Below are 25,682 nucleotides of genomic sequence, written 5' to 3'. Positions count from 1 at the left end.
CTGTACGTACTGTATTACTATCAATTTTTTCATGTACCATTCAATCATTTCTACATTTTTTCAATGCTGTGTATTTGTGTATTTTTTTGTAGTGTAATAAATATTTACTTTGATTTAAAATCATTTGAATTTTTTTTCTGGGTAGTTTTATAGGCATTAATTTACCACTGAGTAACTACCTGGATGTTCTTTTCTTACTATGGTCTCTCTCTTTGATTGGTGGTAAAAATTGTAGGTTTTATTTTACTATAATATATTAGTTAACAATATCAACCTGAAATATTTTTGTAAACCACATTTCTCGTGAATACCTTTTGACTATCTATAAGCAACTTTCCTTGTAAAGGGGTATCAAAAACTTGAACCTTGACATTGGATCTCATTTTAACTCTTGAAAATACAGCTGTATATTGCTCAGGCCTGAGCAATATACAGCTGCAATCCCATCTTGCTGTAAGTAATGATATTTTTTCTTTTTTGCTTTTTGATATTAACTCTTGAAAATGCAACGTAGAGTTGTGCATGACCAAAAACGGGCTCTGGTAGATATATGCCAACACGGTGTAGAGTTTGACCTTGTGACTTGTTTATTGTCATGGCCAATGCTGGTTTTACTGGAAACTGTCAACGCCGAAGCCTAACACAGGTTCTGTGACAGTCTGTCACAGTCGGGTATCTAAGGGGCCTGCCCGCACTATTCCCTCAGCAACACCCACATCCAATCCAGAGGCAGCCGAGCAGAGAGGTGGGTGGGACATGCTGAGAAGGAAATAGGAAGCAGCTGCATCTTCTAGACTGCAGGGCCAGCGAGGGGAGGGAGAAAGTACTTCAGAGTATGAAAAGAGAAGAAAGTGCAAGGTGAATATAATGTTTTTTTTAATTTTTGTTTTTTTACTGTGTGCTGGAGGCTGCTGCTAGGGTGTATATAGAGGCTTTGGCTTTTGGGGTGTATATAAAGGCTGCTGGGGTGTATATGCTGGGGTGTATATAAAGGCTGCTGGGGTGTATATAGAGGCTTCTGTGTGTGGCGGTATTTGTGTGCGACAAATCAGCGAAGCGTGGTTCAAATCTTGTGCCAATTCGCGGCCGGACTGCACCTGTCACTGATTGGTCATGGGCGGCTGGCACGATCAATCAGCGATGCGGGATTTCCGTTACAGACAGACAGAATTAAACAATTATATGTATTAGATTGCTGTGCAGGTAGTTGGTGGCTCTCTGCTCTGCAGTACATTTCAGCTGAATGTGCATTTGAGGACACACAGTAAGTGGATATATCCCTGCTGATAAATGAAACTAAATTTGAATGGGCATAGTTTTTATACAGATGTAATTGGGCCCTATGAATCAATATCAATAGAAGACCATTATTCAGCCTAGTGTGACACTGCTCACAGCTTGCAGAAGCAAAGTTCTGTTCCCACACTGTGACCCTTCACTCTTTCACTGATATGAAAAAGTATCTGTAACACCCCTGAGACCCTCAGGGTGCTACAAGGTTCTGAATCCCCACCAGGATGCAGGGCCTACCCTCTCAGGTACCCAGAACCCCAGTGCCGGTACCAACAAAAACCCAGGTAATCCCAGTTTTCCCCAACAATCCCCCATGCAATGGTACCTAGCTACGGTGGGACCAATGGATGGCCGCTTAGAGGTGGAGCCACTCCAGTCCACTAGTTGACCAGGTGGGAGGGGCAGACTGTGGAAAGTAGTCAGTTCAGTGTTGACATCAGAGGTGTGAAGGTGGAAGTGAAGTGACACCCGGACTCGGGTTGACAGTGACCTAGTACCCAGGAGAGGTGGTTGCCGGTGGAGTACGGCGGAGTACTCCTGAAACTACGCACCTACAGGGTACAGGACCCTAGGACAGGAAAGAGCTTCAAGCCGACCTGTTAACACCTGCACAGCAAAGGCGACCATCAAGGACATTGCTGACCCTAAAGAATCCAAAGACTCAGTAGCAAAGAGAGAGTCGGGGACAGGACCAGAGACTCCAACCCCACAGGGTTCATGCTATCGTCAGGCGGACAGAAGTGGACAAACCACAAACCGGGGACCCCCAGTGTTCCATACCACAGGGACCCACTTACCAGAGATAAGTGCAAGTGAAGAAGGTACCAGAGAACCAGACTGGCGCAGGGACGATGGGGACCTGGAGGTGAAACCAGCCGGCCTCAGGCAACCAGTTAACACCCTAAAAGTGAGTAAACCAGTTGCACTGAATACCTGTCTGGACTCCTACTTCCGACGTCTACCGCACCATACACCCTCTGGGACAACACCCTACTTGCGGAGGGACTACCATACTAGCTGCAATACCATCAGTCCCAGTAGAGACACTCTGCAGCAGCGGCTCCATATACATAGCCGCACCACCGCAAGTGGCATCACAAATAACCTTATCCACAAATCCCCTGTAAATAACTGTTGCGGGCGGGGGACGCAGACCACGGCAGGGGGCTACTCAAGACGCTTGGACCCGGGATCGTGGCTGTGGTTCGAGTGGCAGCCGGATCCGGGGCTCGTGCAGCAGCCCGTTGCCCACAACTCAATAAGGGGGTTATTTACAGGGGAGAGTTTGTCAGTGACGCCACCCGTCGGTTGCGGTGATAGTTGGTGACACCGCCGCTGCCTTGGTATGGGGCACCCAGGGCTGATGGAGTGGGACAGCAGGATGGTATCCCCTCCATGGGTAGGGGAGATGCTGTCCCGGGGCCCAGGTGGAGGTGGAGTGAAATGCTGGGGGACAGTCTGCAGGCTAGACCGGATGATACAGGTGTACTCACTGTTTTTGAATAAATCACACAGAGTCCAGATAGTAAACCAAGTGCCGGATACCGGTAGCCTCCGGAGGGGTGTGCTTGGGTCCCGCACACTGGTGAACAGAACAGGGGCCCTTCCTCCTGCACTCTAGTTTGGTGTCTCGTGTGTTGACTAGTCCGCATGATATGGGAAAAGTCCACTCCCGGCGTCTTTGCTGTGGGAGCTGTGGCCCGCGAGATCTGACCGTTGGGATTTTTGCAGGCACTTGCGAATGCCTTATCCCCGCGTTGGGCTTCCGTCTCATTCTATCTGGGCTGATGGTGGGACAAGACTTGGAATCTTGTCCCCTGCTGGCTAATTGACAAGGTGCTTGCAGCTGTCCTTGCCCTGGGGTCCAGGTACACCGACTGTGCGCGGCCTCCGGACCAGATTCCCGCTGTCTGCACTGGTGGGCTACAACCCTGTCCCGGTCCACTTAAGGTCTGTCGCGACCAGATCTCCGTCGCCTGTGGCCCTGCTCTACCGTCTGCCACCTAGTCAGCTCAGGTAGTCCGGTAGTCATGGAGCTACAACCCCCGACTACCACTTCACTCCTCTCACTTCCTCTGTCTGCACTAGACTGCCCATGTTGTCTCTGTGTTCCCTCCCCTTGACACCTCAGGACCCCTTGGTGGGCATCATCATCTACCTGGTCCCGCCCACTGGTGTGTCCCTATTGTCCTGGGGAGGTGACTAGGCTTTTGTGGCTGGTGTATGTACCTCTGTGGGGTTGTGTTGGTAGGACAAGGAGGAGAGAGTCCTGCATCTAGAAGATGGATGCAGTCTCCTGTGACAACCTGTGTTTGTCAGGGCATCACACTCCCCCTTGGTAAAACACAGCCCGTCCTCGGGCTGTCCCGGCACCCGTTTTTATTTTTCTGCTTCTGAAAGATGTAAAAAGGTAAAAACATAACATTTTAAACTTTTAAACATTTCGTCCCTTTACAAGGAGGCACATTTTTTAAACATTGCATAACAGTCCCTTTCCCCACCAGTCCACCCCAAAGAGTCCCAAAGTCCAGAACCCTCTGGCCTGGAGGTTTGCCACCGGTTTCATTAGTGACTGGGCCTCGGCCGACTCTACCGCAGGCCCTTGCTCAAACGAGTCCTCTCCAGTGGGTGTTACAGTCCTGGTGGTGGGGAAACAAGAAGGCAAATGGGGGGTATGTACAATAACCCAAGAATGTCTTTGGGTGGCCTCTGCCAGTCCTGAGGCCATGGTCCATCAACAACAGGGGTAAAGCTGGGTTAAACAGGGAAAGGGGGTGGCCTGGTTCCGCTACCTATTCACTATTCTATCAGACAATCGGGGGTGAGTGTGGAGGCTAGTACTATCTTCTCCACTACCAGGGTATACTGATCACCTTCCCAGGCGTACCGGCTCCATTCTCCACACCGTCGGCAACATACATTTGCTACTTCTGGTTCTATACTTCTGTCGGGGTTCCCACTCTCCAGGGGAACTGCATTCATCCGGAACCCAGCGGCCCCGGCAGCTACCGGGGGGGCCGCACTGTGGCGGGGCCATCATGTCGGCAGGCTCTTCCGCTGCAGCAGCAATAAGACATACTGGCTGTACCACAGCCGGGATAATGGCGGCCGGGTGCTCTGTATCGGGGTACAGGCCTGGTGATACGGCCTGGTCAGATCGGGCCGGGACGGACGTCATCGGCGTTGTGGCCAGGCTCAGGGCCGGGTCTTATGTCATCAGCGGTGCTGGAGCGGTGGTACAGGCAAGGCCCGAGGACCCAGTGACTGGGTCCTCCCCCGCAGATGGTATGGGTTCCGCTGCCACGGATTGAGGCAACGGGTCGTTTGGGGCGTTGGCTGCGGACACGGGTGACAAGGGAGGCGACATGCCGAACGAGAGCAGACCGGACCCATCAGCCAGGCAGGCCGGATCCTAGGGAACGTAGGGGCGTGGGTCTCTGCTTACTCGCTCCTCTGAGGCCATCTCCACTTCGCGTGCCTCGACAGCTGCAGCCAGGCCCTTCATCTCTGACGTCCACTTCGCCAGCATGAAGTGGGCTTGGGCCTGGAACCTCCGACACATTCTCTCCTTCTGCTCCTCGATCCAATCAGCAGTTCTGGGAATGGGGCTCTCCGAGCGCTGCCTGCCAGGTTGCTGTGACATCTTGCTGCGTTAGTGTCCAGGAACAGATTTCTGCTGAGTGCTGGCATCCCTGCACTTTATCAGCTCTGATCACATGCCACTCCCTCACCTTCTCCCTCGGTTGGCCAACAGCAATCTCTGGCTGCGTTGACAGGAGGTGGGCAGAGCTTCAGACTCGCGCTCTTTTTGGGGATGAAAATGGTGAGGTTGTTGTTTTTGGCGCCAAAATGGCAGGCAAGATGGCAGCGATCCGAAAAATTTCAGCGTTTCACGGGTCAACAGTCCAGAAAAGGCGCACTTCACCCAGGTTAGTGGATGGGGTAAGTATTCTGTTCGTGACGCCAAGATTTGTTGCGGGCAGGGGACGCAGACCATGGCAGGGGGCTACTCAAGATGCTCGGATCCAGGATCGTGGCTGTGTCTCGAGTGGCAGCTGGATCCGGGGCTCGTGCAGCAGCCCGTCGCCCACAACTCAATAAAGGAGTTATTTACAGGGGAGAGTTTGTCAGTGACGCCACCCATGGGTTGCGGTGATAGTTGGTGACACCGCCACTGCCTTGGTATGGGGCACCCTGGGCTAATGGAGCGGGGCAACAGGATGGTATCCCCTCCATGGGAAGGGGAGGTGTTGTTCCGGGGCCCAGGTGTAGGTGGAGTGGAATGCTTGGACACAGTCTACAGGCTGGACCAGATGATACCAGTATACTCACTGTTTTTGAATAAATCACACAGAGTCCAGATAGTAAACCAAGTGCCGGATACTGGTAGCCTCCGGAGGGGTGTGCTCGGGTCCCGCACACCGGTGAACAGAACAGGGGCCCTTCCTCCTGCACTCTAGTTTGGTGTCTCGTGTGTTGACTAGTCCGTATGAAACGGGAAAAGTCTACTCCCGGTGTCTTTACTGTGGGAGCTGTGGCGCGCGAGATCTGACCCTTGGGATTTTTGCAGGCACTTGCAGACGCCCTATCCCCACGTTGTGCTTCCGTCTCTTTCTATCTCGGCTGCTGGTGGTACAAGACTTGGAATCTTGTCCCCTGCTGGCTAATTGACAAGGTGCTTGCAGCTGTCCTTGCCCTGGGGTCCAGGTACCCCGACTGTACACGGCCTCTGGACCGGATTCCCGCTGTGGCACTGGCGGGCTACAACCCTGTCCTGCTCCACTTAAGGTCTCCCGCGACCAGATCTCCGTCGCCTGTGGCCCTGCTCTGCCGTCTGCCACCTAGTCAGCTCAGGTAGTCCAGTAGTCCAGGATCTACAACCCCCGACTACCACTTCACTCCTCTCACTTCCTCTGTTAGCACTAGACTGCCCGTGTTGTCTTTGTGTTCCCTCTCCTTGACACCTCAGGACCCCTTGGTGGGCATCACTACTGGTATGTCCCTATTGTCCTGGGGGGGTGACTAGGCTTTTGTGGCTGGTGTATGTACCTGTGAGGGGTTGTTTTGGTAGGACAAGGAGGAGAGAGTCCTGCATCTAGAAGATGGATGCAGTCTCCTGTGACAACCTGATTTTGTCGGGGCGTCACATATCCCCATTACAAAAATGGTCCAGGGCATAGAAGCGGGTAACGGCCACCATCCTGACATTCCCAATAGAGACACTGCCCGGAACCGAGTACTCCATAACCCTGCTACATATCTGACCTAAGAAGAGACAGTGGAGAGTAAGGTAAAGAGATCAAAAACACCTAGTGGGCAGCACTTAAGAGCATTTTTACAGGAATAAGACAATATTTTCTTTAAAGTTTAGCTTACACTTGCAAAATCCCAAAACAAGAAATCTAATAAGCGTTACATTTTGTGTCAGTATACAACATTAATTTAAATAGCCCATTTGTCACACTGCGGTGGCATCACATTATTCATAGTTACATTAAACATTATTATGCAATTGAAATAAATGCAAATTATGCAATTGAAATAAATGCAAATTGTAAATACTGTATATACCGTGCTTGGCAGGCCGTTTAGCAGTCTGCTGAACTGCAAATACCATGCATGTTTCAGCTGAAACATTTCAGATTTTTTAAGTTTACTAAATAAACTTAACTAGAGTGCTTGGCTTTTTTATTTACTGTTTCACAATAATTACTACAAATGTAAAATTACCTGAAAGGATTTTATGAAGGTCCAGAGCAGAGTTCTTACTCCCTCACCACGACTCAGCAGCTTTACTAAGCGCAAGACACGGAACAATCGGAAAAAAGTAATGGAGATCCTGGAGGAATCATCAGCTCCTGGTGTAGCAGGAATGCCTGGTGTCTGCCATAAAAATAAGATGAAATACTTAGCATTCCATCAATAGATATTAAAGCAATATTGCTTCTTTAAACAGAAAAATTATCATTAAAATACTGTAATAGTTAAAATTAAATGAACATAGCAAGTATAGCAAAAAGGGTAAGATACAGTTTGCTAGAGACAGGAACACAGGAAATCCATTGACGATGAAAGTAATTTTAGTTTTCCATTACACCACAAAATGACCCTTCCTCATTTGCTTTGATACTTGACCAGCAATAAGAGACTGAAGGAACTCCGGAACTGCAGCAGGAAGTAGACTTTAAACTCTTCTTCTTTTAGGCTCTGTGCGCACTTTGAGGGGTTTTTTTTGCATTTCTGCAGCGTTTTCAACTGCAGCATTTAATTGCAAAAATGCATGCGTTTTGATTTTCCAGCAACGTCTATGGGAATTTTAGTTTTTGTGTGTGCACTTTGCTTTTCTAAAAGCAGCGTTTTTGTTGCAGAAAATTTGTCAAAAACTCAGCTTTTAAAGAAGCAACATGTCAATTGTTTTTGCCATTTTGGCAGCGTTTTGCTAACATTAGAGTCAACGAGAAATTTCAAAGTGCAACCTAAATTAAAATTCCAGCATTTTACATGTTTTTTTGATGCAGAAAACGTGCTTTTTTAGCAAAATAAATGCATGCATTTTTTACTTTATAATATGGGAATAATATGTCCCTTTACACACACATAGTCTGACAATTAAATTAATGAAAATCCATAATTTAACATTATTTTAAGCATGAATATTAAAATATAATTATAATATTAATTGAAATAGTTATTTTATGTATGATTTTCATCATATTTGTTATCATTTTTTTCCGTTTTTTTCAAAGTGTTTGAATGTTTAAACTTTATTTAGTAGTGTATTTGTATTCAAAATGCATTTGACTTTATGCAATGAAAAAGCATGTAAATCGCGGGTAAAACGCGGTAAAAACGCAAGTGTATTTATGGCGTTGTTGTGGTCAAAACCAAATTTGACAAAGACAATTTCTGCCAGAGGATGCGTTCAAAACTGCAACTACCTCGACGCAAAGTGCGCACATAGCCTTATAGCGCTAGCAAAACAACTCCCATCCCCATTCCACTGGTAAAAAATGAGTTAAGAGGGGGAAAAAACAAGGTCAAAGACAGCTTGTTTGATTTAGCTGATGGTGAGACCGAAATGTGTGAAAAAAGAGTCATGCTAATAGGTGCCTATTAGATCCATACAGGAGAATCCACCTGTGGGCTTGCGCACCAACTAATGCTGTCAATGCCCCATGCTAGTGTAAAATTTTAAATCTCACGGGAATATTAGATTATAATCTCCTAATGTTAAAAAGTCTCTTTCATACAGTTTAATTATCTGTCTGTCATCCATAAAGACATCTCTTTAGTCTCTGGATAGGGGATACACACTGAACATATGGGATTAATTATAACTGGGGAACAGAGGAACTAATTAAAACTGGAAAAAGAAAGAGACAGATAAGGCCTCTTTCACACATGAGGGGTTTTTTTTTTTTCCCATCAGTCACAATCCGTTTTGTGGCTGATGCGATGGATCCATTGCAGATTGTGGTAAAACTGGTGCGACGGATCCCTGTAAAAAACTGATCCGTTGTATCACTTTTTACTTGCCAAAGGTTATATATATGAGAGAGAGAGAGAGAGAGAGAGAGAGACTTTTTTCTTACTAGAAATGAATTTACACCCTATCTGAGCATGCTCGGTTAAAAAAAAAAATCCATTGCTGGATTCTGTCATTTGATGGATTACAACTGATCCTGCACCCATAGGTCTCAATTACACCAAAAGACGGATGTCTCTGTCCGTTTTTTTGGACGCACACAAAAGAACGTTACTGTGGATGTTGTCTCCGTCCGACGGACAGACATTTTTCGACTGATCCGTCGTACGACATCTATCACAATCCGTCGCTAATACAAGTCAATGAGAAACAAACAGATCCAGCGCTGGATCCATTTTTTTCTAAATTTGACGGATTGTGATGGATGGCAAAAAACATGTGTGAAAGAGGCCTAACACAACATCTGGCCCCTATGCAGCTTGGACCCCCTGATGTGGACAGGTAATTACAGAAGAGAAATGCTGAGGAAAAAGACAGCAAGACTGAGATTCATTTATACAGAGACAGGCAATTATACTTCCCAGATGCAAGCTTTCTTTAATTAAAGCAGGATCACACAATTAGGAATATTGGGGTTTGCATCGATCCGATAATCATGGTAGAAAAATTTTCTGCATCATGATAAGACATGAGCGAATCTGTGGTTCAGTGTTCGATGTTCGTATCAAACACAAACTGTACAAAAAGATAGAGTTTGGATTCGGAGTTTTGGTGTTTTACTTATGCAAACCACTCACGCGAGCATCGCTGTGCTCAGGTAATAATATGTATTCACAAATATAGCGCCATTAATTCCATAGTGTTTTATATACATCAACATTAATAATTAAGTATTTATTCATTTATATAGGGCTATTAATTCCATAGTGTATTACATACATTGGCAACGCTGTTACCATCGAGGCTCACAATCTACAGTCCCTATCTGTATGTTTTTGGAGTCTGGGAGGAAACCAGAGGAAACCCACTCAAACACAGGAAGAACATACAAACTCCTTGTAGATGTTGTCCTTGGTGGGATTTGAACCCAGGACCCTAGTGCTGCAAAACTGCACTAAGCCACCGAATACTGTCCCCATTGGGGCTCGCAATCTAAATTTCCTATTAGTAAGTCTTTGGAGTGTGGGCAGAAACCAGAATACCCGAGGAAACCCAGACAAACACAGGGAGAACATACAAACTTCTTCCATTTCTTCAAGAAATTGCAATTTTTTGCCAAAAATCTCAAAATTTTTATAATAAGTACAGTTTGGAATTTTTAGTGCTGAAGTGCACATTTAGTGCTGGCTTTTTGTTTTTTCTTCATTGAATTGGTGACCCCCACCTTGCTATGCACCCCAATTTGGGATGTATTCCACCTGTCTAGATTTTGCCGGTTGGTGACTGCTCACATTCAGTCATCAGGCCCTGTCCACAGGCTATTTACTTCATGCAGCATTTGCTTGGACCTGTCCCGCCCACAGCCATGACTCATTTATAATAAGTACAGTTTGGAATTTTTAGTGCTGAAGTGCACATTTAGTGCTGGCTTTTTGTTTAAACTTCTTCCAGATGTTGTCCTTGGTGGGATTTCAACCCCAGCATTGTAAGACTGCAGTGCTAACCACTGAGCCACTGTGCCACCTATAGGTACCCTCGGTTCTCAGCCCAGTGCTTGAACGGTTCGCAGTGGGAGTAACAATAGCATGATTGGATGTAGTGTGCACCAAAGAAAAAAAATGGAAAAACCCTGCTCACCCATCACAGGAAGTGATCTGTTTATGGCTGGGCATAACTTTGATCTAATAAAAAGCAGAAATTTGATTTGTCAGTATACTGAAGTATATATATACAGTATACAGTGCCTACAAGTAGTATTCAACCCCCTGCAGATTTAGCTGGTTTACACATTCGGAATTAACTTGGCATTGTGACATTTGGACTGTAGATCAGCCTGGAAGTGTGAAATGCACTGCAGCAAAAAAGAATGTTATTTCTTTTTTTATTTTTTTTTAAATTGTGAAAAGTTTATTCAGAGGGTCATTTATTATTCAACCCCTCAAACCACAAGAATTCTGTTTGGTTCCCCTAAAGTATTAAGAAGTATTTCAGGCACAAAGAACAATGAGCTTCACATGTTTGGATTAATTATCTCTTTTTCCAGCCTTTTCTGACTAATTAAGACCCTCCCCAAACTTGTGAACAGCACTCATACTTGGTCAACATTTGAAAGACAAAAGGAGCATTCCAAGGCCATCAGAGACAAGATCGTGGAGGGTCACAAGGCTGGCAAGGGGTACAAAACCCTTTCCAAGGAGTTGGGCCTACCTGTCTCCACTGTTGGGAGCATTATCCGGAAGTGGAAGGCTTATGGAACTACTGTTAGCCTTCCACGGCCTGGACAGCCTTTGAAAGTTTCCACCCGTGCCGAGGCCAGGCTTGTCCGAAGAGTCAAGGCTAACCCAAGGACAACAAGGAAGGAGCTCCGGGAAGATCTCATGGCAGTGGGGACATTGGTTTCAGTCAATACCATAAGTAACGTACTCCACCGCAATGGTCTCCGTTCCAGACGAGTCCGTAAGGTACCTTTACTTTCAAAGCGTCATGTCAAGGCTCGTCTACAGTTTGCTCATGATCACTTGGAGGACTCTGAGACAGACTGGTTCAAGGTTCTCTGGTCTGATGAGACCAAGATCGAGATCTTTGGTGCCAACCACACACGTGACGTTTGGAGACTGGATGGCACTGCATACGACCCCAAGAATACCATCCCTACAGTCAAGCATGGTGGTGGCAGCATCATGCTGTGGGGCTGTTTCTCAGCCAAGGGGCCTGGCCATCTGGTCCGCATCCATGGGAAGATGGATAGCACGGCCTACCTGGAGATTTTGGCCAAGAACCTGCGCTCCTCCATCAAGGATCTTAAGATGAGTCATCATTTCATCTTCCAACAAGACAACGACCCAAAGCACACAGCCAAGAAAACCAAGGCCTGGTTCAAGAGGGAAAAAAATCAAGGTGTTGCAGTGGCCTAGTCAGTCTCCTGACCTTAACCCAATTGAAAACTTGTGGCAGGAGCTCAAGATTAAAGTCCACATGAGACACCCAAAGAACCTAGATAACTTGGAGAAGATCTGCATGGAGGAGTGGGCCAAGATAACTCCAGAGACCTGTGCCGGCCTGATCAGGTCTTATAAAAGACGATTATTAGCTGTAATTGCAAACAAGGGTTATTCCACAAAATATTAAACCTAGGGGTTGAATAATAATTGACCCACACTTTTATGTTGAAAATTTATTAAAATTTAACTGAGCAACATAACTTGTTGGTTTGTAAGATTTATGCATCTGTTAATAAATCCTGCTCTTGTTTGAAGTTTGCAGGCTCTAACTTATTTGCATCTTATCAAACCTGCTAAATCTGCAGGGGGTTGAATACTACTTGTAGGCACTGTATATTCCATGCTTTGGAATCAGTTGTATATATACCATATACTCGGCGTGAATTCTTTAATAGTCAACCTAGTAGTGGAAAAAGCTGCAGCCTCGTCTATTAATTGTTGATAAATTGCATAATTGTTCTGAAGATTGGGGACAGCAGAGTGCTGTTCATGACATTTGCCATTTTGAATAGCATGAAGAAAAACAACTTTTTTTATAACAGACAACAAAACTTGATTAAGCTTTTGTTACTTTATTATTGTCATGATGACTATGGGATAGCAGGGAATCAGGACCCCTAGGCTGTCCTTCATAATAAGGGGCCCAATGCTATCCCTAATCTGAGGGATACTTCTGATGGTGTAGATTCCTGAGTCTCCTACCTGGCACTATTTAGTCAAGTTTAGTGCAACTGGTCTTTACTCACTGCTTGTTGGTGTTAATTGGTTACCCGAGGCCGGCTGGTTTCACGTCCAGGTCCCCTTCGTCCCATTGCCAGTGTAGTAATCTGGTACCTTCTGCACCTGTCTCTGGTAAATGGATCCCCGTGGCGTAGAGCAACTGGGGGTCCACGTCCAGTTGTTTGTACACTTCTGTCCACCTGACGGTAGCATGAACCCTGTGGGGTTGGAGTCTCTGGTCCTGTCCCAAGTTCTCCCTTTGCTACTGAGTCTTCAGATTTTTAGCGTCAGCGAGGTCCTTGAAGGTCCCCTCGCTGTGCAGGTGTTAACAGGTCGGCTAGGAGCTCTTTCCTGTCCTAGGGTCCTGTCCCCCATCAGTGCGTAGTTCCGGGAGTATTCACCTGGCAACTACTCTCCTGGGTACCAGGTTACAGTTAACCTGAGTCAGGACGTTGCTTCACGTCCACCTTCACTCCTCTCCTACTACTCCGACTGACTACTCTCCACAGTCTACCCCTCCCACCTGGTCAACTAGTGGACTGGACTGGCTCCACCTCTAGGCGGCCATCCATTGGTCCGACCCTAGCCCTGTACCATTGTATGGGGGATTGTTGGGGAAAAACTGGGAGTACCTGGGTTTTTGGTGTTACCGGCACTCGTCTCCCGGGGCCCTAGGGGGTAGGCCCTGCATCCTTATGGGGATGCAGAACCTTGTAGCACCCTGATGGCTTCAGGGGTGCTACAATAGGATTCCACATAACATATGATCAAAGCAGCAAGCAGACCAGCAAAGATTAACTCTTGCTAGCCTGGCTATACTGTAAGTTAGCACACAGCGGGGTTGATGCCCAAGTCTGCCTGTGTTGATCCCAGGCATCAGAGAAACCATTGGACGGAGTGTCAGTATCTGAAATGTGAACAGAGCCTGATGCTGTAATGACAGTCGGCGAAGTTTGTGCAAAACTCTGTGTGACAATTATGCTGACTATTACATGAAATATGACACAGTCAGATCATCATAATCAAGGTTGCAGAGAGTGTGACCAAAATCGAGCCTATGGAGAACAGGGGCCTGATAACACCTGTGCCTTTTTCAGCTAAATGTTAATACTTACTATAGAGAGCCACTAACTTCCCGCAATGCAATAGTTCTACAGGCCACTGGCCCATCAGAGGGTGGCAGCTGCTGTCAGTGTGAGCATTACTTGAAATGCACGATGTCACTACCATGTGCCACTCTGCAGTGGCGTATAGAGTTGAGCGCGGTTCGCGGTTCGCGGTTCTCCAGTTCTAGGCTCGAGTGATTTTGGGGGCTGTTTGAGATCGAACTAGAACTCGAGCTTTTTGCAAAAGCTCGATAGTTCTAGATACGTTCGAGAACGGTTCTAGCAGCAAAAAGCAGGGCTTTTTACAGCTACAGTGTGCAGGAGCCATCGCTGGCAGCCTGCCACAAGCTGGTAACCAAGACAAACATCGGGTATCCAACCAAAGCGCTTTGGTTAGTAACCCGATGTTTATCCTAGTTACGTGCAGGAAGCCCACACTTCCCCGCTCAGCTCACTCCGCCCCCTCCTGCCCGCGGCATGTACACACGTACACACACACACACACACACATACACACACACACACACACATGGTCCCGCTCGGCTTACCTGCGGTGATGAAGTCCCGCCATCCCGACCTCAGCGCTGTCACTGTCCTCCATGGCCGCCGCTTGTCACATCACCTTCTCTCGCTTCCGACCCGAGACTGACTAGCGGTGACGTCACGGGCCTCTCGCGATACTTGGTGTGAAGGCGCCGGTCATTGAACTCAGTGACAGGGGCTGTCAGTGTGCTGGAGATCAGCGCAGGTAATGTACCTCGCTGACAGCAGCACTTGTCATCCCCTGCAGTGACCTGGGCTGACCCATTGATGTTAGCTCAGGTCACTGCACTGCTCTCCCAGCCAATGGGGAACATCCTGCTCTTCATTGACTGGGACAGTGTGGATCGTCATGGCAACCCCTTGGATTACAGCAGACCTGGATTTGTTTTTCATTCTAATAAATTGGTTAAAGAGGGAATGTTTTGGGATGTGTTTTTTCAAATAAAAATGTGTTTGTCTATTTTTTTTTATTACTGACTGGGTTGGTGATGTCGGGTATCTGATAGACGCCTGACCTCACCAACCCCAGGGCTTGATGCCAGGTGACATTACACATCTGGTATTAACCCCATATATTACCCCGTTTGCCACCGCACCAGGGCGCGGGATGAGCTGGGGCGAAGCACCAGGATTGGCGCATCTAATGGATGCGCCACTTCTGGGGCGGCTGCGGCCTGCTATTTTTAGGCTGGGGAGAGTCCAATAACCATGGACCTCCCTAGTCTGAGAATATCAGGCCCCAGCTGTCTGCTTTACCTTGGCTGGTGATCCAATTTTGGGGGACCCCTACGTGTTTTTTTTTTTTAATTATTTATTTAATTTAAAATAACAGCGTGGGGTGCCCTCAGTTTTGGATTACCAGCCAAGGTGAGGTTGCCAGCTGTGGTCTGCAGGCTGCAGCCGTCTGCTTTACCCTAGCTGGCTACAAAACTAGGGGGAACCCTACGTCATTTTTTTTTTCATTTTTTTGGCTAAATACAAAGCTAAGCACCCCTTAGTGCCACATGAAAGGCACCAAAGGGTGCTCCACTTTTTCTCCACTTTTTCTCAATTTTTTTCTCCACTTTTTCTCCACTTTTTCTCCACTTTTTCTCCACTTTTTCTCCATTTTTTTCTCCACTTTTTCTCCACTTTTTCTCCACTTTTTCTCCACTTTTTCTCCATTTTTTTCTCCACTTTTTCTCCACTTTTTCTCCATTTTTTTCTCCATTTTTTCTCCACTTTTTCTCCACTTTTTCTCCGTTCTTTTTCTATGGTCGGTCTACCCATTAGCTCTGCCATGCATACTGTAGCTCTACACCTACTGCACATGTTACTTTATGATTGACATCTCTTTCGTACCAGAGCTGTCTAAGCCTACTCTGACCCCATATTTGTCATTACTATATTGTCCTTGTACTGTATTATGACATTTGTATCATGTGTTTCATTTCTTGCTGTGTTGCAATTTTTTTGCTGCATCCCAATTGTACCTCTATATTGTTCGAGTTTATGTTATTGTTCTCTCACTCTTATGTGATACTGATTATTGTCATTTTTCATGATTACATGCAGATAAGTCCAATCTGACGAAGGCTCAGGCCGAAACGTCATTTGTAACTTGTTTTGGACAAAAACATATATGCTTATGAAAACATTTTTTTTCTTAATACGGACCAATAAAGAGTGATTTTGCATTACTATCCGTTGTGACTTTCTGACTTAGTCTGGGAGATTTAGAGTGCCGAGGTTACTCACTAATTTTATCTATTATTACCTCTGAGCACCTATATACCAGTGAGCAGAGCTTCTTCTACAGTAGTTCTCCTGATTAGGCATGCCCTTACCTCATGAGCAGGGCATTGCAGCTTTGGTAGCAACCATTACGACATGGACTCTGCTGCTGTGGACCCGAGAAGAGTGAGTGCAGATTCATTGCACCCACACTCCTCACATGAAGGGTCCGCACTCCTAGAAAATGGGGGATACGTTCCCTGAGTGTCTCCCCCCCATATTCTAGACGGTCCAGAGTCGTCGTGGGACCCCTTTATTTTTTTTCTTACAATAAATTGGTGAAAGAGGAAATGTTTTGGGGACTGTTTTTTCAAATAAATTTCTTTTGTCGATTTTTTTTTTTGTTAGTACTGACAGTTTATGATGTTGGGTATCTAATAGACGCCATGACATCACAAACTGCTGGGCTTGATCTCAGGTTACTTTACAGCTAGTATCAACCCGATTTATTACCCCGTTTGCCACTGCACCAGGGCACGGGATGAGCTGGGGTGAAGCGCCAGGATTGGCGCATCTAGTGGATGCGCCACGTCTGGGGTGCCTGCGGCCTGCTATTTTTAGGCTGTGAAGGCCCAATAACTATGGACCTTCCCACCCTGAGAATAACAGACCACAGCTGTCCGCTTTACCTTGGCTGGTGATCCAATTTGGGGGGGACCCTACTTTTATTGTGTAATTATTAATATTTATAAAATAATTATAAAAAAGAGCCTGAGGGGACCTCCACATTGGATCCCCAACCACGGTAAAGCTGCCAGCTGTGGTTTTCAGGCTACAGCCGTCTGCTTTACCCTAGCTGGCTATCAAAAATGGGGGGACCCAACGTCATTTTTTTTTTAACTATTTTTAAATAGAAAAAATTAATGGGCTTCCCTGTATTTTGATTGCCAACCAAGGTAACGGCAGGCAGATGGGGGTGGCAACCCATAGCTGTCTGCTTTATCTGCGCTGAGAATCAAAAATACCGCGGAGCGCTACGTCATTTTTTTTAAAGATTTATTTTTACAGCACTGTGATGTCCAGCAATCAAAATACAGGGAAGCCCATTTTATTTTTAGTTATTTAAATAAATAATTAAAAAAAATATATATGGGCTCCCGCTGCATTTTTTGTATTGCTAGCTAAGGGTAATCCAAGCAGCTACTGGCTGCTAACCCCCACTGCTTGGTGTTACCTTCACTGGCAATGGAAAATCCAGGGAAGCATTTTTTATTTTTTTTGCCAAAAAACTACAAAAAAAGGACGTGAGCTTCGCCATATTTTTGTATGCTAGCCAGGTATAGCAGGCAGGTGCTGGAAGAGTTGGATACAGCGCCAGAAGATGGCGCTTCTATGAAAATGCCATTTTCTGAGGCGGCTGCAGACTGCAATTCGCAGAAGTGGGGCCCAGAAAGCTCAGGCCAACCTGTGCTGCGGATTCCAATCCCCAGCTGCCTAGTTGTACCTGGCTGGACACAAAAATGGGGCGAAGCCTACGTCATTTGTTTTCTAATTATTTCATGAAATTCATGAAATAATAAAAAAAGGGCTTCCCTTTATTTTTGGTTCCCAGCCGGGTACAAATAGGCAACTGGGGGTTGGGGGCAGCCGTACCTGCCTGCTGTACCTGGCTAGCATACAAAAATATGGCGAAGCCCACATAATTTTTTCAGGGGGCAAAAAACTTCTGCATACAGTCCTGGATGGAGTATGCTGATCCTTGTAGTTCTGCAGCTGCTGTCTGTCTGTATGGAGAAGAGCAGACAGCAGCTGCAGAACTACAAGGCTCAGCATACTCCATCCAGGACTGTATGCAGAATTTTTTTGCCCACCAAAAAAATGACGTGGGCTTTGCAATATTTTTGTATGCTAGCCAGGTACAGCAGGCAGCCACGGGCTGCCTCCAACCCCAGTTGCCTATTTGTACCCGGCTGGGAACCAAAAATATAGGGAAGCCCGTTTTTTTTTAATTATTTCACTTATTTCATGAAATAATTAAAAAACAAATGACGTGGGCTTCGCCCCATTTTTGTGTCCAGCCGGGTACAACTAGGCAGCTGGGGATTGGAATCCGCAACACAGGTTAGCCCGAGGTTTCTGGGCGCCTCTGCTGCGGATTTCAGTCCGCAGCCGTCCCAGAAAATGGCGCTCTCATAGAAGCGCCATCATCTGGCGCTGTATCCAACTCTTCCAACAGCCCTGGAGCCGGGTGGCTTGTTGGGTAATCATGAGTTAATACTGGGTTTGTTTTACTAGCCAGTATAAAGCCAGAGATTCTTAATGTCAGGCACGTTTGACCCGGCCATTAAGAATCTCCAATAAAGGGTTAAAAAAAGACACCACACAGAGAAAAAATACTTTAATAGAAATAAATACACAGACACATTAGAGACTCCATCTTTATTACCCCCTGTCAGCCCTCCACGATCCTGCTCTTCTGTCTTCTTTCTTTCTAGTGTAGTAGTAGTGACGATTGTAGTGAGGATGAGGTTCACCAGCTCATCACTTGGGGCTGGGGAACCTCATCCTCACTACAATCCTCACTACAATCGGGAAGCAGCGTGCAGCCTTCACTCCGTGAGTGATCAGTGCTGGCTGTCAGCGGTAACAGCGGTAACGCTGACAGACGCGTTACCATAGCAACGGTGCTCTCGGAGCCGCGGTTAGCGGTGACGTCACCGCTAACTGCGTTGCTATGGCAACGGTGATCTCCGTTAATGACCGGCTGTGTCAGCCAGTCCCTAACGGAACGGGGAGTCGACCGTGTGCTAGAGCATGTCGCCGGTACACGGCGATACTCATATGTGCACCGTGTACCGGAGAGATGCACTCGCAGGTCCTACATGACGCGTCATAGTCATGTGACCAGTCTGTAGCCAATGAGATAATAGCCACGTGACTGGTCACATGGCTATTTTGACGTCACGATAGGTCCTGCATCTCTGCTGGCAGTGCCGGTCGCCGGGAGGATTCAGCGATCATCGGATGGAATAGCGGCAGGAGACAGAGTGCAGAAGGGATCGCGAGGAAGGGTAAGTGTTATGGCAATGTTTATTAACTGTTTGTGTACATTTATCATGCATTTTTATATGTTTGTGATTTCCTCCCATTACAGCCTATTGGTTCGAGTTCGGTTCATCGAACGTTCAACGAACCGAACTCGAACGGGACCTCCGTTCGGCGAACCGACCTCGAGCTGAACCGGGACCGGTTCGCTCATCTCTAGTGGCGTAGCAACTGCTTTTGCCGCTCAGGGCGGTTGTCAAATTTGCTACTCCCCTCCGTTGGCGAGGGGTGAGGGGGGGGAGAGGGAGGGTGGAAGGTGAGATAGCTACCTTACAGGATGGATCTAGACAGCAGGATCACAGTAGATGGAAGAGGCAGCAGATGCAGGAGGATGAGAGGTGGGGGAGGGGGCAGCAGATGCAGGAGGGTGAGAGGTGGGCATCAGATCGGGGAGGAGGCAGCGGCTGATGGGGAGAGTAGTGGCCGATGGAGGGGGGCAGCGGATGGAGGGGGGCAGCGGATGAAGAGGAGAGTGGTGGCGGATGAAGGCGGGCAGCGGCTGATGAGGACAGTGGTGGCGGATGAAGGCGGGCAGCAGCTGATGGGGAGAGCGGTGGCGGATGAAAGCGGGCAGTGGTTGATGGGGAGAGTGGTGGTGGATGAAGGCGGGCAGCGGCTAATGGGGAGAGCGGTGGCGAATGAAGGCGGGCAGCGGCTGATGGGGAGAGTGGTGGCAGATGAAGGCGTGCAGCGGCTAATGGGTAGAGCGGTGGCAGATCAGAGACAGTAGTGGCGGTGGATCGGGGGTGGTGACTACTGCTGCTGCTGATCGGGTGCAGCGGTGGATTGGGGGCACTTACCAAATGGCACTTACAGGGATGGAGTGAAGTTGAGGGGAGTTGTCACCTACAGGTCACTGACCCCAGATCCAAGGTGATTGGAGAGATCGGTCACAAGGCCGATCTCTCTAATCAGAGCTGGGGGTGGGTGAAATAAAGTTCACCCAGCTCCAGCCGATAATCAGTGCTATAGCTGCACTGATCATGGCTGGATTTCAATGTTTTAGCCATTTTCAATGGCTGAAACATCACAGTTGCTGTGATTGGCTGAGCGGCGTTCGTCAGCCAATCACAGCCTCCGTAGATCTGGGGGGGAGATACCACACCTCCTGAGGTCAGGCAGAGGTCCCCTCCTCCCCGAATCTAAGGTTTTTGCACACCGATCGCAGCCACCAGGGCTCCGGGGCCGCGATTTTGCCATGACGTAAGTACCATGTCACCATGACGTACACACTACGTCATGGGTCGTTAAGCGGTTAAAGATGTTCAGGAATGCAGCTGCAGATGGCCCTTTTCTATAAGCTTTCTATTTTTTACCCCCGAAATTCCGCCCCCCTGACACGTGCCACCCGGGGAGGACCGCCCCCTCCGTCCCCCATTTGCTATGCCACTGCCATTCTGCCCTCTGTAAAGGCTATGGAGGAAGAAGAGCATGTTGCTTGTCATGGAAGTGGGGAGAGGAAAGAAAATTTGATTTTAAATCTGTTGGAGAAAAGTGCCAGGACAGAGGACATTATTAAAGAAAGGCGCCAGAACATATGACAATATTAAAGGTTGGCTAACATTAGTAAGGGATGGGGCTAAGACAAGTGATATTAGCAAATAACATTATTAAAAGATGAGGGCCAGGGTGGGGGACATTATTGATGAAAAGAGCCAAGACATGGGACATTATTACAGTCAAAAAGGGGGACATTACTACAGGATAGGTGTCCAGGACGGGGGACATTAACACAGCTTGAAGGCCAGGATGGGGGAAATTATTATAGGATGGGGGACTATAAAAATTTAATTCGACCATACCAAATTGAAGTTGGACATACAGGACTGCAGATGGACCTTTACTACATACAGTCATGGACAAAATGTTGGCACTCTTGAAATTGTTCCAGAAAATTAAAAGATGCACTTTTCCACCCAAAAATTTGAGAGGAAAGTGAGGGGTGTGTCTTATAATCTGACTGTAGCTTACCGGGGGTGGTGGAGAGGAGTCATAGTAGGCTGGGGCAATGCTGCGGGCGCTGTGCTGCGGCGGCTGTGCAAAGTCTACAGCGGGTGGTGTGATTGTGCGGGGTCTGCGGCGGTTGGTGTGGCTGTGCGGGGCCTGCGGCGGCTGTGCGGAAATCTGCAGTGGGCTGGTGTGGCTGTGTGGTGTCTGCGGCGGCTGGTGCTGGGGTGGCTGTGTGAGGTCTGCGGTGGCTGGTGTTGCTGTTTGGGGTCTGTGGTGGCTGGTGCCGGGGCGGCTGTGCGGGGTCTATGGCTGCTGGTGCTGGGCCTGGGGCTGCGGCTGGGCTGGTGCTGTGGGGCGAGCAGTGAGGACTTCAATAATGTCGCCTGGAGTCGGCTCATGTGCAGATGGAGCTCTCGGCTCCAGCTCTCATCTGCGCACGCGCCGCTTCCAGCCCATTGATCTTCCAGGATCTTAAGGAAAATGGTGCCCAGAGGTGACGCATGCGCAGATGAGATCTCGGCTTACTATTGTGCTGAGAGCTCAATCTGTGCTGACTCTGGGCGCCATTTCTTTAAAGCACTCACCGCTGCCGCAACCCGAGCCCCAGCACAGCTGCCCCAGCACCAGCAGAGCTGCGCAGCCGCAGTCCGGGCCCTAGCAAAGCTGCACCAGCCACCGCCGCAGCCCCAGCACAGCTGCCCTAGCACCAGCACAACCGACAGTTTTTGGGACACCCACCGTCCTGAGACTCCGCTCTACCACTGCTGCCGCCCCCTCCGGATTAGAAGGCAGACCCCATTTTTTTTCCACTTTTCTTTGCTCTGAATTTGGGGTGCTTCTTATAATATAGTGCGTCTTATAAACCGGAAAATACATTAAAAATATTTTTCCCAGAAAATTATTGCAATTACACATGTTTTGTCATACACATGTTTATTTACTTTGTGTGTATTGGAACAACATAAAAAAAACTGAAAAAAAGCAGATTTGACATAATTTCAAACAAAACCCCAAACATGGACAAGACAAAATTGTTTACACCATTCCAAAACTGTGGGTAAATAACTTTGTTTCAAGGATGTGATGCTTGTTCAAACTCACGTGTGGCAAGAAACAGGTGTCGGCAATATGAAAATCACACCTGAAACCAAATAAAAAGGGGAGAAGTTGACTCAATCTTTTATTGTGTGTCTGCGTGCCACACTAAGCTGAAGAACAGAAAGAGGAGAAGAGAACTGTTTGAGGACTTGAGAAGCAAAATTGTTGAAAAATATCAACAATCTCAAGGTTACAAGTCCATCTCCAGAGATCTTGATGTTTTTTTTTATCTATGGAGTGCAATATAATCAACAAGTTTACAACCCACGGCACTGAAGCTAATCTCCCTGGAACAGAAAAGAACACACTATCTACAGTCAGATATGGTGGAGGTTCAAAGATGTATTTGGGTTGTTTTACTACTTTTGGCAATTATTATATGTTTTCAAGTAAGAACACTGAAGATGTGACACTTTGATACAATGTAATATAGTCAGCATACAGCCTGTATAGCTCTAAATTTGCCCTCTAATTAACCCAACACACAGCCAGTAATATCTAAACTGCTGTCAACAAAAGTAAACACACCCATAATTGAAAATGGTCAAAGTGTCAATATTTTGTGTGGCCACCATTATTTCAAGCACTGCCTTAACTCTCTTGGGCATGGAGTACACTAGAGCTTCACAGGTTGTCACTGGAATCCTCTGCCTGTCTTCTATGTTTACATCATAGAGCTGTTGGATGTTAGAGACCTTGTGCTCCTCCACCTTTCCATTTGAGGATGCCCCACAGATTCACAATAGAGTTTAGGTCATTAGACAAGCTTAGCTAGTCCAGCACCTTTACCCTCAGTTCCTTTAGCAAGGCAGTGTTGCATTAGAGGTGTCTTTGGGGTTGTTATATCAGAATACTGCCCTGTGGCCCAGTTTCCAAAGGAAGGGAATCATACTCTGCTTCAGTATGTTACAATACATGATGGTATTTATGGTTTCCTCAATGAACTATAGCTCTCCACAGCCGCACCATGGAGACCCTTATGTCAGCCACAGGTTATGATGTGGTGGGCACTACAGAAACCAGGCTGGACGACAGCCATGACAGGATGCCAAATGTGGAGGGTTATACCACATTCAGAAAAGAAAGGAAAAATAAAAAAGGAAGAGGGTGTGTATTTTTGTTAAATCCAACTTAAAACATGTGCTGAATGATGACACTGGGTGGAGCTGCAACAATATGGAGTCAATATGGGTAAATATCCATGGGGCAGGCAATAATGGTAAACTACTAAATGTATTTTTCTATAAGCCTCATATCATATCTGAACAGGAATATGAATAGCAGTAAGATATAAAAAGGCAGCAAATAATATTCAGGTCTTTATTATGTGGGATTTTAACTATCCAGATATTTTAAGGGGTGGTCGGAAAGCCAAAGTAATTTTCATTCTAAATTCCATAAATTCCATGCCATAATCTAAACTATTTTCCAATATAGAGTCCAACAATAGAGATAGGGCAGCACTCACCAACGTCCAGTAAAAAAGACTTTATTTATTCATGGTGCAGGTAAAAAGGCAGGAGCAGAGTTGACAGCAGGGCCCCCTCATGTCCATGAGGGGGCCCTGCTGTCAACTCTGCTCCTGCCTTTTTACCTGCTCCATGAATAAATAAAGGGCCCTGCTGTCAACTCTGCTCCTGCCTTTTTACCTGCACCATGAATAAATAAAGTCTTTTTTACTGGACGTTGGTGAGTGCTGCCCTATCTCTATTGTTGGACTCTATCCAGGAACTTTTTTTGCTTGGGGGATAAGCACCACCTGCCCAGTGTATGTGGAGGATTACCGCCTGCCGTCTACATAAGCAACACGGCTGATGCCCAGGGGTGGGTAGCTGCGGCAATTTCTGTTGATTGATCTATTTTCCAATATACTTGCATTAGAAACTCCCTACCGTTCTCTAACTAAACTTTCTGCTATTCCATTTTTTTCCTTACTTCCTTTCTGATGATGCTTTATTTGAGAATCCCAGGGAATGCTGTAATATTCAAAAGAAGTGTCATTGGGGTAGAGGCTGCTGTCACTGCCACAGTCTCTGTCTCTTCCCTGAAACAAAGTGTCATCAATAATGCTCGTTTCAGGATCTGGGCTAGTCCTTATGCCTTGTCCAACATGCATAATGCCAGCACTCTCTCTGTTGTCGGCTCAGATCAGCAGAACCGACCCGGCAACATAGTGGTGTTAGAGTACAGGGGAATCTGCATATAAATGTGGAGAGTTAATATATTACTAGAATAGTTAGTTTATACCCTCTGGTAACAAAGTTTCAAGTAATAAAAAGAAACCTGTTATGATTCAGGGACCGGGGAGGATCAAATAATGCGGAATCCCAAACAGGTAACAGAGTGGCTGGAAACTTAACGGACCTCAGACCTAATCCTGACACACAACTAACAGTAGCCGTGGGGCGTGCCTACGATGACCTGGACGCCTCGACAAAGCCAGAGAACTAAATAATCTCACAGAAATATAAGAAAGCTAATCTGCCTTGGAGTAGTCCCCAAAGATAGATAGATAGCCCGCCACATGTAAAGGCTACGGTGATATAGAAAAACACAATACAAAGCCAGAAAGGATAGATTTCAGCAAAGGTGAGGCCCAAACTATCTTTATAGAAAAGGATAGGAAAGAGCAACTGTCTGCAGCCGTAAAAACCCTAATAAATACCAGCACTACTGATATGGAAAAATCCTGAGGTTACTAAACCTCTCCCCCACTGTACCAGCACTCAGATGTTACTGGGATCCAAAAAACACTAATACAGATGAGGGACTGAATAATACCAGGCATGACAAAACATAAATCTTGCAGAATCATGGAGCTAAGTATACAGACACTCCCAGCAGGGAATAATACCATTCCACCATGAACTCCACACAGACAAATTAGGAATCATGCATAGTATAAAAGCAGAACAACAATAAAAGATGGTAAACAAACTGCAGAGGTACAAGACCACTTATCTGAGGGAAGTTCTGGAAGTGAACAGAGCTGGTTGCAAAATGTCCTTAACACACAGGAGCAATTGACGGCCGGCAAGTAACAAGAGAAAGCTACTAAGTTAAATAGCCCAATAAGACCCTGATTGCCAGTCCTCTGCAGGTGTGTCACTTCCATTCCACACATCAACTGCACTGCCAGCTCTGACCACAAGAGGGAGCTCCAAACTGGAATACGTATTTGTACCGCCTCACGCTCGGCTGCAGCCGAGCCGCTCGGATCCGGGCTCACTGGTAGGTGGCTCGAGCGTCCCCGGACCCGGGGGCCCCGTGTTCACTTCGATCTGAAAGGGGGCAGGTGGTTTAGGGGATGTAGGTTTATGGCCGGAACCGTGGTTAAGTTCATCACGCCACCTACGGGATGTGGTGAAGGTAGACACCACCGCTGCAGTTACGGGGCACCCGGGGGAGATGTTTATGCAGCAAGATGTTAACCCCTCCGTGGGCAGGGATGGTGGCCCCGGGACCCGTTGGGTGTTGTGTGGTTGGGCGGTACAGGGAGGTGCGCAG

At 47.0% G+C, this 25,682-nt stretch overlaps 1 protein-coding gene across 2 annotated transcripts in view; it reads right to left on the bottom strand.

Moving 5' to 3' along the window:
• The window catches only part of CACNA1S (calcium voltage-gated channel subunit alpha1 S), a 2,360,423-nt gene that overhangs the window by 663,189 nt on the left and 1,671,552 nt on the right, over positions 1–25,682 (bottom strand). For both annotated transcript variants that reach the window (XM_075352638.1, XM_075352639.1), the window contains exon 30: positions 7,024–7,176. In XM_075352638.1, coding sequence (XP_075208753.1) covers positions 7,024–7,176 — 153 coding nt within the window. The remainder of the gene's footprint in view (positions 1–7,023; positions 7,177–25,682) is intronic.

This window comes from Anomaloglossus baeobatrachus, chromosome 1, assembly GCF_048569485.1.
Source record: "Anomaloglossus baeobatrachus isolate aAnoBae1 chromosome 1, aAnoBae1.hap1, whole genome shotgun sequence".
Classification (NCBI taxonomy): Eukaryota; Metazoa; Chordata; class Amphibia; order Anura; family Aromobatidae; genus Anomaloglossus; species Anomaloglossus baeobatrachus.
Note: the sequence above shows the minus strand (reverse complement) of the source record. Positions and strands in the feature narration are given on the sequence as shown.